This window comes from Cololabis saira, chromosome 8 (assembly GCF_033807715.1).
Source record: "Cololabis saira isolate AMF1-May2022 chromosome 8, fColSai1.1, whole genome shotgun sequence".
Classification (NCBI taxonomy): Eukaryota; Metazoa; Chordata; class Actinopteri; order Beloniformes; family Belonidae; genus Cololabis; species Cololabis saira.
Genome location: NC_084594.1, coordinates 16,140,117 through 16,153,917, shown reverse-complemented (window position 1 = coordinate 16,153,917; position 13,801 = coordinate 16,140,117). Strand labels below are relative to the sequence as shown.

The 13,801-nt window shown below is 41.1% G+C and overlaps 1 protein-coding gene across 6 annotated transcripts in view; it reads right to left on the bottom strand.

Annotated features, from left to right (window-relative positions):
• LOC133448412 (membrane-associated guanylate kinase, WW and PDZ domain-containing protein 3) overlaps positions 1-13,801 on the bottom strand; it is a 187,339-nt gene that overhangs the window by 13,363 nt on the left and 160,175 nt on the right. For 5 of the 6 annotated variants that reach the window (XM_061726907.1, XM_061726910.1, XM_061726912.1 and 2 more), the window contains 10 exons: positions 12,338-12,529; positions 11,077-11,724; positions 7,755-7,786; positions 6,338-6,503; positions 6,149-6,243; positions 4,804-5,011; positions 3,112-3,294; positions 2,738-2,923; positions 1,460-1,556; positions 952-1,051 (listed from right to left, as the gene is read on the bottom strand). In XM_061726907.1, coding sequence (XP_061582891.1) covers positions 952-1,051; positions 1,460-1,556; positions 2,738-2,923; positions 3,112-3,294; positions 4,804-5,011; positions 6,149-6,243; positions 6,338-6,503; positions 7,755-7,786; positions 11,077-11,724; positions 12,338-12,529 — 1,907 coding nt within the window. The remainder of the gene's footprint in view (positions 1-951; positions 1,052-1,459; positions 1,557-2,737; positions 2,924-3,111; positions 3,295-4,803; positions 5,012-6,148; positions 6,244-6,337; positions 6,504-7,754; positions 7,787-11,076; positions 11,725-12,337; positions 12,530-13,801) is intronic. The other variant, XM_061726908.1, reaches the window with a different exon arrangement.

The window sequence follows — 13,801 nt, the reverse complement described above, 5'->3', positions numbered from 1 at the left end:
GCAGCACCTGCATATAAGCCGCAGCCGCTCTATTTTTTAAAAAATAATTTAAAAAAAAGACATACAAGCCGCAACTGCATACAAGCCGCATCCGCTCTATTTAAAAAAAAAGATATACAAGCCGCAGATATTTATGTTGTTAGATTAGATATTAACTACATGTACAGAACGATTTTGAACTGTAAATGATGTACATGTTTGTACCTATATAGATCCTTTCCTAACAGTGTCTTTTAACACGGCAGCAACTTTGCTGATTAAAATGGGACAGAACCAAGAGAAAATAACCGGTATTTATTTATCTATTTATCTGTTTGAAATCTGCCTCTACCTACTGCTACTGCTAAAGAAGAAGTAGCGTATTCTTTTTTGCATTTATTTTGTCTTAGTTTTGATTCTAATTCCGGTTAGAGCGCCCCTGAGTGGTGGAAGAAAAACCTTTGTATAAGCGGCATGGTCCGAAACCTATGAAAAAAGTAGTGGCTTATAGTCCAGAAAATACGGTATTTAAAAAATGTCCAAGTGTCAGGTCAGGGTGCTTTTTTATTCCTTTTTTTCCAAATCTTTTTTAAAAACAAACACAGAAAAATCAGTAATTGAAGGACCTTTCCATAGATGACTATGACTTCAAATCAAAATGGTTGTATTTAGAGATTAAACATTTTCCATAAAAATGCTGTATTTTCTTTTTCATAACTATATTATTAGCAGGATGCCAATAACTGTTGTATGACCGACCTGACCTGAAAGTTACACGAGACTACAAGCAATGAAGCTCGCTTTTATCTCACGTTACTGTCAACAACATACTCAGGTGCATGCGGACAAGAAACTGCATCTTTTTCTTCTCATACCTGCAAACAGATTGCTTTTCATGTTCGTATCCAGCAGTGAGAGGTGTGACAACAAGTGAAACAACACAAACAGGAAGAAATAAGAGGATTGTTTTACCTGGTTAGGTCCGGTCACACACAGTGCTCCCATCTCACCGAGGGCTTTGTGGTCGGAGCGGTTGAGTCCGTCTCTTTTGTCCTCCAGCTCCAGATTATAGCTGCAGAAACAAACAGAGATTTGGAAAAATAATATTAGATGTAAACTAAATACTGCAGAAAAATACATTATGGATATATTCATTCTATACCTACTACTACTGTCATTTAGCAGACACTTTTATCCAAAGCGCCTTACATCTGAGAGAACAACACAAGCAAGAAATCCAATTTTTATCTGTACTCTGTCCTCTTACTTTGAGGAGAATCCTTCTTTGTCTACATATTGTTCTGGGTTGAGTCGAGTGAGTCGTTGCTTTGTGCACATGGCTGTCAGGATGCCAATTTTACTAACACAACCATTACTGCTATTATTATACACTGTATAACTTATTTTAAAAGGACGCTGTGACATTCCTCTTCAGGAAGGAGATCTTAGCAGCTTGGTTCTTCTGTTGTCAGATGCTTACCGTTCGTCCTGAAGTAGTGACCTTTGACCCACGGCTCTGTGTTGAAGGGCTGGACTCTGTTTAGCTGAACTGGCTCCAGACGGAGGGCCCTTGTATTCTGAAATGCATTTTAACACAGTGTAATCACCTGCAAATCACTTGGATCACCCATTGTGTTTTTATACAAACATATGTTTTTGCCTTTTTCTTTACCACTATCGTTTAGTATTTTTTTCACTTATAATTCTCAAATACATTCATATAATACTAGACAGGTTAATCATTTTCATTTTCCTTTTTATAAAACTAAACACGGCCAGTTTTCCCTCAGATATCGCGGTGTACAGATATGGAACTCCAAATCTCACATTATCAAAAGCTCTGCTTCTCTAGAGATTTTTAAAAGAAATTTATCATCTCATTTAATTCACATTTAAAAAATGTCAAGTTTTCTTTGTTTTTTTTTTGTTTTTTGTTTGTTTGGTGTGTGTGTTGAGGATCTGTAACTATGCAGTCAAACCTTCTTTGTTTTTGTTTATAGTCTTCGTCTTGTTGTTTTTGTTTTTTGATTTTTTGTAATTACTGTTTTACTTCCTAAATTGAGGGGAGGTCCGTTGCATAAGCCTGTTGGCTTTTTGACCTCTCCTGTCACATTGGTTTTACTATTTTGATTGCAAGTGTTAATTTTATTGTGTGCAAACTAATAAAATAAAAATAAAAATAAATTTACTGAATTTGATGCAACAACAGAAAGTTAGATTTTACGATTTTTGCAATCTTAAAAAAAACTGTACTGGAAAACGTCTACATGTCTACAGTCTAGACCTTTCAGACATACAAACATTTAAACAAAAACACCAATAAAAGGAGTAAAGGCGCTGCTTGTATTAAAATTGACAAGAGTATATGTTTGCTTTAACACAAGCAAATCCTTCAGTTTCAGCACTTGCTAAGCTCTTCTTTCTACAATTAGAAAACAAATACAGGGTTCAGGTGGTTCTGTGTCCCAGTGTGGTATTTCAGGGACACAACCATATTGTCATTTTTACTGATCCAATCCTTGCAGTGATGGAAACAGAGGGTAATAGTTCATTTTCTGAATGCCTAGGTTTGAAGCTAAATTCTTAATATAGATGCTAAATTATTCATATATTCTAATCATGTATAAGACTGATTGCTCTGATTAGGTGCTGGAATTTAAAATTGATTCCTCAGTTTTAGACAATGAGCTTAAAAACTAAGCTCGCGACCCGCTAACAGCTATAAAAGACAAAGCTGCAAGCACACAAAGGTATTCACCATCTTCAGGAACCACAGTGAGGGTGACAACGTTGCCAGCATCTTTAATGAGCTGAACAATGTCATTGTGAGAGAGCTCGATGATGGAGCGCCCGTTGACTGCTGAGATGCGATCTCCGACGTGTAGCAGGCCGCAGCGGTCGGTCGGACTTCCTTCAATGATACGGCCAATTTTGTGAGGGATAACTGAAATGCCAGATGTGATAACGAGAAATGACACATTAAGATGCAGCTGGCGCAACCGTATTTCCATATATCTAGTCTAAACACAAAAGGCAGCAATTGTGGTCCCACAGCAACTGAAATCAGCAGGATGCTGTCAGGGATATTTACATTTCTAAACCGTATTCCTACTGACAAGAGTTGGTCCTCACCCCCGTGTGGCGGTTTGTTCTTGGACGTGAGGATGACGAATCCAAATCCCTCAGTGTCCTTGCGGTGAAGTGTGATGTCAAAGGACTCGTGGTCAAGTGCACTGGGTATCGGGAGACGAGGTAGTTTGGGGGAACCGTTCACCAGCACCGGAGCCATTTCCTGAGCCTCTTCGTCCGTCAGATCTGATTTAAGAAGGATGCTGGATTTGTTAATTGTGTTTGCATTTGCGTGTTTTATGCAGTGGACTTTAATAGTTCACATGCAGGGAACAGAGTGTGAGGGTGTATGATGACGATGGTTGTCAACGGCTACCAGTGCTTCTCTTATGGCACTTTTCCACTAGCACCTACTCAGCCCGACTCGCCTAGCGCTTTCCCATTAGGGGTCTAACGTGCCGAGTAGATACTTTTTCTGTAACTATTCTGCCGAGGTTCTAAGTGGCTGAGTCGGGCTGTATCTGATGTCATCACACTACATGGCACCGATTGGTCGGGGGGTTGGAGTCAGACGTCTGAGTCAGGATGTGGAAATCAGCGAAAGAGCGACTCTGACGGCGGCTTCTTGTTCATTTTATTGGACAAGGAATGGCAGCGCAAAAGTCTGTTTGGTGATCCAAATCTGAGGTGCAGATGTTCATAAACCTGGTGGCTGAGGAGAGAATTAAAAAGGGATCTAGACGGGCGATAAGGAACGACAAGATCTACCAGGAGCTATGTCACTTCATAATTGCTCGCTAAAAAAAATTAAAAATCGTTGCCGCTTGAAGCTTCTCTCATTCTCATTTTTCAACGTGATATCAAAAACAAGCCACTAGGGATGGGCGGTATGGAATAAAAAATGTATCATGATAATTTCTGGCATTTATCCTGATAACGATAAAAATGACGATAAAAAAAATACCAATTCAACTCCACCTTTGTAACTATAAATCTATCACCACATTCAGTCTTTGGAGCCCCCAAAACACTGCTCTAAAAGATACTAAATACTACTAAACTACACCAATTAAATTGAATTGATAAAAACCAATTAAATGAGTTACACCTGTAAAACTGGAATGACTCAGATCCGCCATGTTTGTTACACAAAAACCTCATCAACTGGAATTTATCTTTCTTTCTTTCTTTCTTTCTTTCTTTCTTTCTTTCTTTCTTTCTTTCTTTCTTTCTTTCTTTCTTTCTTTCTTTCTTTCTTTCTTTCTTTCTTTCTTTCTTTCTTTCTTTCTTTCTTTCTTTCTTTCTTTCTTTCTTTCTTTCTTTCTTTCAGGCTCATATCTTTCCATCCTTCCTTCCTTCACGTACATTGTGCGTCGATTTAACGCTGTCTTCGCTTTACACAAAAACGTCATCAACGGGAATTTATCGTTTTTACCGCGAGATGACAAATTCTTACCGTGGGGAATTTTTTTGACGGTAAATCGTGAACGATAAAATATCGCCCATTCCTACAAGCCACAGACCCAGCAGCACATCTATCATCTCCTCCATGTTCTACATCTTTAGTGTTTTTGTCTTCTTCGTTCTTCCTAGAAACCAGGCCGAGTTGAGTCAAGCCGAGCTGAGATGAGTAGAGCCGAGTAGGTAATAGTGGAAAAGTGCCATTGGTGGAGAGGTAACTACTGAAGCGTTGGGTGTAGCTTCATCTAAACACAGAAACACATTCCTCCGGATGCTGCTTGTGTTTTTACTCACCTCTGTAAACCATCTTCCGGCGAACGGTCAGCATAACTTGACCGTTACGGGCAGCATTGGTCATTAGGTCCAACACCTGCTTGTGTGAGCGACCCTTGACCATCACGCCGTCAATGCCGATGAGCTCGTCTCCCGCCCGGAGACGACCGTCCTTCTCTGCAGCTCCGTTGGGAACGATGGCCCCGATGTAAACCTGCGGAAACACGTTCTGCAGTGGAGTTAGTAACAGGGAGGTTGCCACTGAAAATACAGATATAACATCGTTTATAAAGTAATACGTGCATTCACACAAAGCTCTAAACTTCTTATGGTCAACTTTCAAGGTTGGTCTTTAGATTCTCGAAGCACAGATTGGACAGATGGATCTTTATACTGTTAAATGCTCTGAGCTGCAAACTGATACTGTATACAGTATTACAGTAAGGTACACAAACTCTTTATCACACACTGGTAATGAGAACTGGAGTGTGATCAGCTCTCCTTTGTCCTCCTGTAGTCTCAAACACTGATAAATTCTCATCTCTAAAGCTATTGTTGGTCGGTTCCCAAACCATCTGCAGACCTGCATCCTTCCAAGTAATGCTGGAAGTCGTTTTCCTCACTCCAGAGAATGACTACCGTTATCTATCCCCAGTTTACATGCTGGGCTTGGAAAAGTGGGTTTCCCATATGGTGCCCCCTCTGCTTGCAATCAGTGCCAAGCACAGTAAAGAATTTAAATAAAATGCTATTATATTGCTAATAAATATTTTTGCTTGGTAATGTTTTATATTATTCCAAGTTTTTTTGGTTTTAATGATTTGATACTTGTTTTATGATCCTTTTTATATCAATTTCCTGAACTGGTTTTGCATTTAGCTTAATTTCCTGTTTTATTTTGTGTGCCATCGTTCTGGCGTGTCACCACATGTTTCTTGTTATCACTTTGTTGGTCTTTTGGGTTCTGGCTCATCCGTATGTTGTACTTCCCCGTTCTGCTAACCTACTTTTTCAGTTTACTTCCCCAGTTTTCCTTCAGTTCTGCACTCACATCTTGTAATGTGGATTTCCCTGCCATTACAGGCCCCTCAGTTGACAATAAAATCACTGGTTTCCCTCTCCTGCCTCATTGTCTCCTGCATTTTCAGCATGTCCTCTTCCACCGCACCGCCTTTGACGATGTCATATTTCACATACAGAACATCTTTGTATTTATGACCTAAGTTCAGAGTGTCAGGTATTACGAAACCAGTTCGGACTCAGATATTTTATGCATTCTTCCATGCGTATCCTAACGGGGACATCTCTCAGATCAAATTACGTCAACAAAACCCAAAATGTCAAAAAGTTTGTTATGTGGACTTACTGGTTGTTGTGGACCTTCTCCCCCAAGGACACGGAAGCCGAAGCCTGTTTCAATGTCTCTCTGCAGAAAAACGTCTATGTCTTTGGTGTGAGGCTCTGTGGATGGAAACACCTCGTCAGTAGTCAATTAGCTTCAAGTTGTGCAAAAACAAAACAAAAAAAAAAAGACTTGAGGTTATGCTACACTTACGTCTGCTCTCCAGCAGGGCTTTGGACTTCAGGTACATCTCTGTAGCCTCTCGCTTCGGGGAGTCGGAGGAGCGCATGGTGCTCGTGTTGGAGTGGTAAGGCAAGGCCTGGGGAGCTGCGTCAGTCATACCATCCAACGTCTCTGAGCTGGCAGTCATTTCCTGTTTCTAACAACAAACAAACCTGGTCACAACTTAGGGCTGGGCGATATATCGAGATTTTAATATATATCGATATATTTTCAAACGCGATATGGTACGAGAAAATATCGTTTATATCGATATATCTTTTTTTTTATGATTTTGATATAGCTTATTTTGTGACAAATTGACTTGAATGTTTTATTTGAGATTTGCACAAATGTTTTGTTATTTGTACAACTGTCAACCTCAGTGGAAAAGTCTGCCTGTTACTGTCTACATTGTATTAATTGCACAGTGTATTTTAATTTAATTGTTATGCAGGAAAGGGATATTTGTTTTATTTTATTCAAGAAGCATTTTTATTCTATATATGCAGGCAGTTTATTTTTATTTCATTTGTTTTATAGATTTTGATATTGTGCAGACCTCTGTTAATAAAGGAACCTGTGTGACATTTGGCAAGAGGCATTGTATTAAAACTGACTGGTTTTTTGAGGGTTTGCCTCAGAAAAAAATGAAGCTAACAGAGATGCTATGCTATAATGCTTTGGGGGAAACCCCAATTATGTCACAGAAAAAATATCGATATATATTGAGTATCCCCATTCAGCTAGAAAATATCGAGATATGACTTTTGGTCCATATCGCCCAGCCCTATCACAACTACATTGCTTCGAACTGTTTTACTTTATTTAAAAAAAGGATATCTACAAAGAGCATCATATGTTTATTGGGAGTGAGAAGCTCATTATCCTTTACAAGAGGCTGAGCATTTAATGGTGGAAGATGAGAAAGTGGCTTTCACTGCCTTTTTAATAACATAAACCGTTTTCACTTTATATTTCTCATATTGTTTGCGGGGCAAAGCATTGGGATTTAGATCTCATATAAAATCCGAGGAAGAGCGTCAAGATTTCCCAAAGGCCGTGACATGCATTCTCAGGCAGAAAGGGCAACTTCTTTATCTAAAAGTGTTATATTAATAATACTGCCATATCTACAGAGACTAATCCATGCCTCATTACCACCGCGGTCCCCAGACAAATAGGCCAAAGGATGTAAATAGCGAAAGGAAGTCGTTAGGACTGTTTTTGAGAGCAAAAAAAAGAAGGTACCCAGAAATGTGACCAATATTCTAATTTGTTACTATCATTTAATTTGATGCAAGTGAGGCCTCATAAGCCAAAGGATGAAACGCTTTAAAACTAAATGGGGTGACATCTCCCTGAAGGGACACAACAGTGAAGAAAGAGGGAAGTATATGCTTTTACTCACAGGCTTTAGAGTCTTAACAGGGGACGTCTGACCTATGGAGAGACAAAGTCAAACAGGAAAACTATTAAAAAGGACGCAGGTGAAAGTGTGACCATGAAAGGTCTTGATTGTCTGTGATGGACTGGTGACTCGTCCAGATTTAAATCCTCCATTTGCCCAAGGACAGCTGGGCTCCTTCTTGGATGGATGGATGGATGGATGGATGGATGGATGGATGGATGGATGGATGGATGGATGGATGGATGGATGGTAGAGGTGGGTGCAATTCATCGATGTGTCGATGCATCGCGATGCGTCACGTGACGATTTGTAATCGATTATGGTCCAGTAAAAAAAAATAAAAATAAAAAAATAAAAAATAAAAAAATTTAAGTTATCCTATCCAGATTCCAGACTGAATAAGCTGGGGAATCATTTCATTTTCAAGAATGCACATTTCTTATTATTCACTTGAAATATGGCAGATATGTTTACACTAAATAAATTTGATGGAAGTACATATCTTGTTTACTTGAATTAATTAACTCATTAAATCCGGGGCTTGACCGTTTTCAGTGTTTTCCGCCAATAGAGGGCGCTCTCATGCAAGTGCAGCTTTCCCTGGTCAAAGTTAAGTAAGTCAAAGAGCAAATGTTCACATAGTCATAAAATAAATTATTTTGTGTCTTTGAAAAATACATGTCAAATGTTCAAACAACCTTGTTATTTACTTAATGAGTGTTGTTAGAGGAACTGAGTTAATTGATTGGCTATTTATTTACAAATGTAGCCACAGATGAAGACAAAATCAATCTTGTATGGAAAAAAGCATTAAAAATCACAATAATCGAAGAATCGTGGCACCAATAATCGAATCGAAAATCGTTATAATCGAAGAATCGAAGAATCGAAGCTCCAATAATCGAAATCGAATCGAATCGTGAGGTACCCTTGTTTGCACACCCCTAATGGATGGATGGATGGATGGATGGATGGATGGATGGATGGATGGATGGATGGATGGATGGATGGATGGATGGATGGATGGATGGAATGATTTGGAACAACTGTCAATGAAAACTGCCCACCAGATGGCACTCCCTCTCTTACTATAGAAAGCACAGCAGTGAACATAAAAATAAACCAGGGAGCTACTTAAAACTCAAGAGGAGCGCTCACCAAAGAATGCTCTATTAGGGAAAATTCATCCATCCTTGAGATTAAAAGACATACACGAAATATAAAAGCAGTACGGACCCAGAAGAGCTGAGTACTGTATATATCACGCAGTGACCGTAGAGGCATGGCAGCAGGTGAAGCCCTGACAAAGTCATTGATCTATGGCACGATAGATACTTCTCCTTTGGACCCTCTGTTCGCTTGTAGCACGTGCCTACATATTTCACATGTTTCATCCGAAGCGCTGAGATGCCCCCACCCCTTCTCTGTTCTCAGCGTTAATCAAATTAAGATATACTCCTCTGGAGCCTGCAGCGCTCTGGGCTCAGACTAACACTTTGGCTGATGAGAGGTTAATGGAGCCTGATATACTGTAAAAATAATAAAGAAGGGAGATAGGAAGTCACATTTTTATGCTTCACTGTGAAATTCCCCGTCCGACATAAATGCAAAGGCATAAAAGGACAAGTTCAGTGTACAAATGAAATGCACGCCTCTTTTTCTTCTATCGCACTCTCTGTTCTTTTCCTCCGATACAACTGTGTAAACGGAGCCTTCTCGCAGCCAAAGGCCACTGTCTAATGAGGTTTAAAGCTGGCATCAGCTCTGCGGTTGTGCAGCCTGGGTGAAGCCTGGCACAGATAGGCTTCAACTGTCGAGACATGCAGTGCATCAGCCGAGCAGTACATGGCGATGGCGGCGCAGCGAGTGAGTGTCAGTAGCGTGGGTGTTTGGGAGATTAGGGTTCAGGCGTGGCTAGTGGGAGGACGCCCCTGGAGGACCTTCTCTCTATAGCCATTTAGCTATAGACCTTTAAGAGGCCATGGATATAGAGGCATGCAGAATCCCCCTGCACTCTGCTGATGATCAAAGCCAATCCAGAGTTCATTGACTTGCACAGCGAGTCCCTGGGGCGGCCGGAGATGCAAGTAGCAGACATTTGAAGGGTACCTTCCCTCCTCTTTCTGCTCCTTGGAATCCAGCACATCTCCACACTTATGTAATTCCCACTTTCAGACTTGTAACAGAGAGCATAACGCCTCACGGGGAGTTGTCACAAACAGAGGCGGTTTGAGTGGAAGCGCAGAGGAGCAACGCTCGAGAAATGCTTGGGGTGGGATGTATGCATATGGAAAGAAGCTGCATGAAATGACTAAAAAAAAAAAAAAAAATGGAGCTCTGACAGACTTAAGTCTGATCATCTTCTGCAGCAGCTGCAGTGCTACAGTTTAATCCAGTTAGAAAGACGGCAGCCCATTGGCATCATCCAGTTTTTAAAGAACAACAAACGTGTCGTCGCTGCCTACGCCTAACGGGCCACGACATCACCTCTCAGTGTCAGCTCTCCCAAAGCACTGGAAGTAGCAGCTCATTATGTAAAACACAAGATGGCATCAAAGAACAAGAGTAAACAATGAGATGGAAGTCAAAGATAGACATGGAAAAGAGAAAGGACGTGGACCTACAGACAATCATTATGCCAGATAAATAGATTTTACAATTACTTGATACAAGAAGATAGCAGAGAGACAGCCAAATAAATAAGAAAGAAACTAGTGATGGGTTAAAAGCAGAGGACACATTTCAGCGTGTTACCATGTATACTAGAGCTGCAGCTATCGAATATTTTAGTAATCGAGTATTCTACTGAAAATTCCATCGATTAATCGAGTAATCGGATAAAACCTATTTTTGTTTAGTTAAAGAGCAATTATAAACATACATAAGATGTTAGATGTTAATTGACATTACTAAGACTAAATTAAATAATACAGTAGGTTCATGGGTGTGCATTTAATAACCCTGAACTTACACCAGTTGACCAAGTTCACTGCCTTCACTCAAAAAACTAAGGATCTTACCAAGAAATGTTCTTATTTCTAACCTAAAAATGCCATTACACCTGATATCAGACATAACTTAAAAGATTAGGTGTGTTTTTTTTTAAACGTAGTCCAGGCGAAATACCTGCTTTGAGCTGGCAAAATTAAACGATTTATTAAACGATTCCTCGAGGCAGAGAAAATTCCTCAATCAATTTTTGTAATCGAATTACTCGAATTACTCGAATTATTCGAGGAATCGTTTCAGCCCTAATGTATACTGACGAATAAAGTGGTTATTATTATTAAATTAAAAAAATATTGATGGTTAACTCCCTCACCTCCTCGCAGAACCAGAACATTGACCTCGCTGCCCACGGGGAAGTCTTTAAGGATGTCCACCACTTGTGCATGGCTGAGCGTTTGTACATTTTGTCTGTTGATCTCCTTGATTATATCTCCTTTCTGTAGGTCGCGGCACCACTGCTCATCCAGAATCATCTTCACTTTCTGGCCCAGAGGACAGTCGGCGATGGCAAAGCCGAACCCTCCGGGCCCTTTGATCAGCGGCACGCTCACCAGCTCGGGCTGGAGCGTTCCCGCGGGCGCCTCCCCGCGCTCCGGCTGCCTCCCGTTAGGCATGGCAGCCACCACGGGCCGGCCGTTGGCATCGGTGGTCACATAGTGGAGCTCCTGCGAGGAGCCGTGAAGGACATCGCCTTTCACCAGCAGCGGCTGCCCGTTGATGAGAGGCACAGCTGTTACCACCTCGCCACCATGCAGACCCTGCTGGGCTTGAGCCGCTGGAGGAGGAGGCGGAGGAGGCAGGGGGTCATCCACGTCCAGATCCACGTCGGGAGGAAGGGGGTAGCCGCGGCAGAGAACCATGTCCACATACTGGTTGATGGGAATGGACTGGAACATCTGCACCACCTCTGGATGGGTCCTCCCCAGCACGCACATCCCATTTATTTCAACGATGACATCACCTAGGACAAAGAGGGAACACGGAGTAAGTAAAAGACGGGAATTTGTCTCCTGATATTTCAACTAGACATCTGCATTCCTTTGAAAAGCGCTCTCGCTTCCTTTGTCAAACATATCTTTCCTGTGAAAAGGACCCTTTGCCACACTTTTGCATTTTCATCCTGGTAGCTCCCTGCCACGCTTCCATTTCCTTTTTATCTCATTCACTCCTACTTCATTCTTGTCCTTCATTCATTCATTACATTGTCAAGCAGTTCTGAACAGCACTCCCACCACAACTGAGCTGAGACAAGTGTAGATTTCTTTTGTATCACACGAATGTAATCGTCACACGCGGTCACACACACACACACACACACACACACGCAGTCACACACACACACACGCAGTCACACACACACACACGCAGCTTAAGGCATCACTTCCACCCCATTCAGGCTGTTTGTTGTCAAACTGCCTGGGATGTTTTGAATATATGTCAAATGACTACCACGGGAAGAAAATGAATACACCCAGGTGTGTTGTGGTAACACATTTGGTACAATTAATAATCCTAGCTCTATCTTGTCCCCTTCGTGGGAAATTATAGGCTCACGTGCACATGTATTTGCTCACCAGATGCCATCTTCTTGTCCTGGGCAGCCGGGCCATCGCTGAGCACATTTTTCACCTGCAGAAACTCATCTGTCCGATCACCTCCTATGATAGTAAATCCAAAACCCTGGGAACTTTTCTTTAGTGCTGTGTGGTACATCTCCCCCTCCAGCTGGCCGGGGTCTGCAGTGAAGCCAAACGCACCTTCCTCACCTGTTCAAAAAAAAAAAGTCGATAAAATACATGCGATTCATACGTTTTTGCGCGTGGTGAGCCGACCTTCGGGAGCAGCCTTTTGTTAAATGAAAATGGGATTGAATGACAGGCTTTATGAACTTTAAAAGCAATTTCCAAACAGTGCGTCACATCAAACACAGAAGCGCAGATTAAAAGATTCATATCCTCCTTGAAAGACTGCAAAATCCATCCATGTCTGCGCTGAGCGTTAATTATACAAATTAAGAGCTGAGAATCAACATATTAATTAGTGATTTCTAATTATTAGGCGTGATGTGCATTTTAACTCCATAAAACCCATCAACAGAGACCTTTTTGTGCAACCCCGCTGACAAATGAGCACAAACCAACAGATAGGCTGATGAAATTACAGCTTTAAAAGCTAATTTACTTGCCTCCCTCCATTAAAAAGCTATAGAGCACCACAGGGGCGCAACACCTCTGACAGCATCTAATTTTATATCATTGTTCTTTTTTTTCCATTCCCTATTTTATCGGACTCAAGAAAAAAAAAAAAAAAGGTTGGTGATTGTAAACTGCTTATTACTTGAGTATGGAACAACGAAAGGTCAGAGTCAGCATCAATATGGAGCAGCTACGTGGATGTGGTATAAGCAATCCCAAAGATAACCAACTCTCCAGGTCACACTGCATTAAACTGGCCACCTTCCTTATCTGGCACTTCTGTGGTATCAGCACTTTAGATCATGGACACACCATTTTTTTTCCTTTGCTGCCTGATGGGCTGTGGCCTGGACTGCATTATTACTTTGACTCGAAAACTGAAAGAAGCCAGTGACAAATAGTGTACAGCCCTGCAGCTGACCTGGCTGTGTGCGAAGAGAGCGGCCGTGCTTGGTCTTGCTTCAAGATTACCAACACTGATTCTTTTCAATCAAGATTAAAGAAATTAAATACATGAATACAGGCCGCGTTGTTATTTTCATAATCATATTTTAGGAGATTGGATCACTCTTCTTTTTGCCAAAACAGTCAGCTTCACTCTGTTTTAAGTAGTCAGTCCTACTGAAGATCACTATGTTTTGTAACTATTAGCTTATTGTCATTTGTTGCAAATTTTACCCTGACTTAAAGGAGCTTGAGGCCGGATTGAGGCAGAATTTATGAAAAAAATCCGTATACATTTTAAGTTTTCTAAAAGAATGTTTCCTCTAGTGTATCTCTCCGTTGCCTTGAACAGGCTGTGTGCTGCAAAATGTGCTGCAATTCGGTCCCGAATTTCCCGCG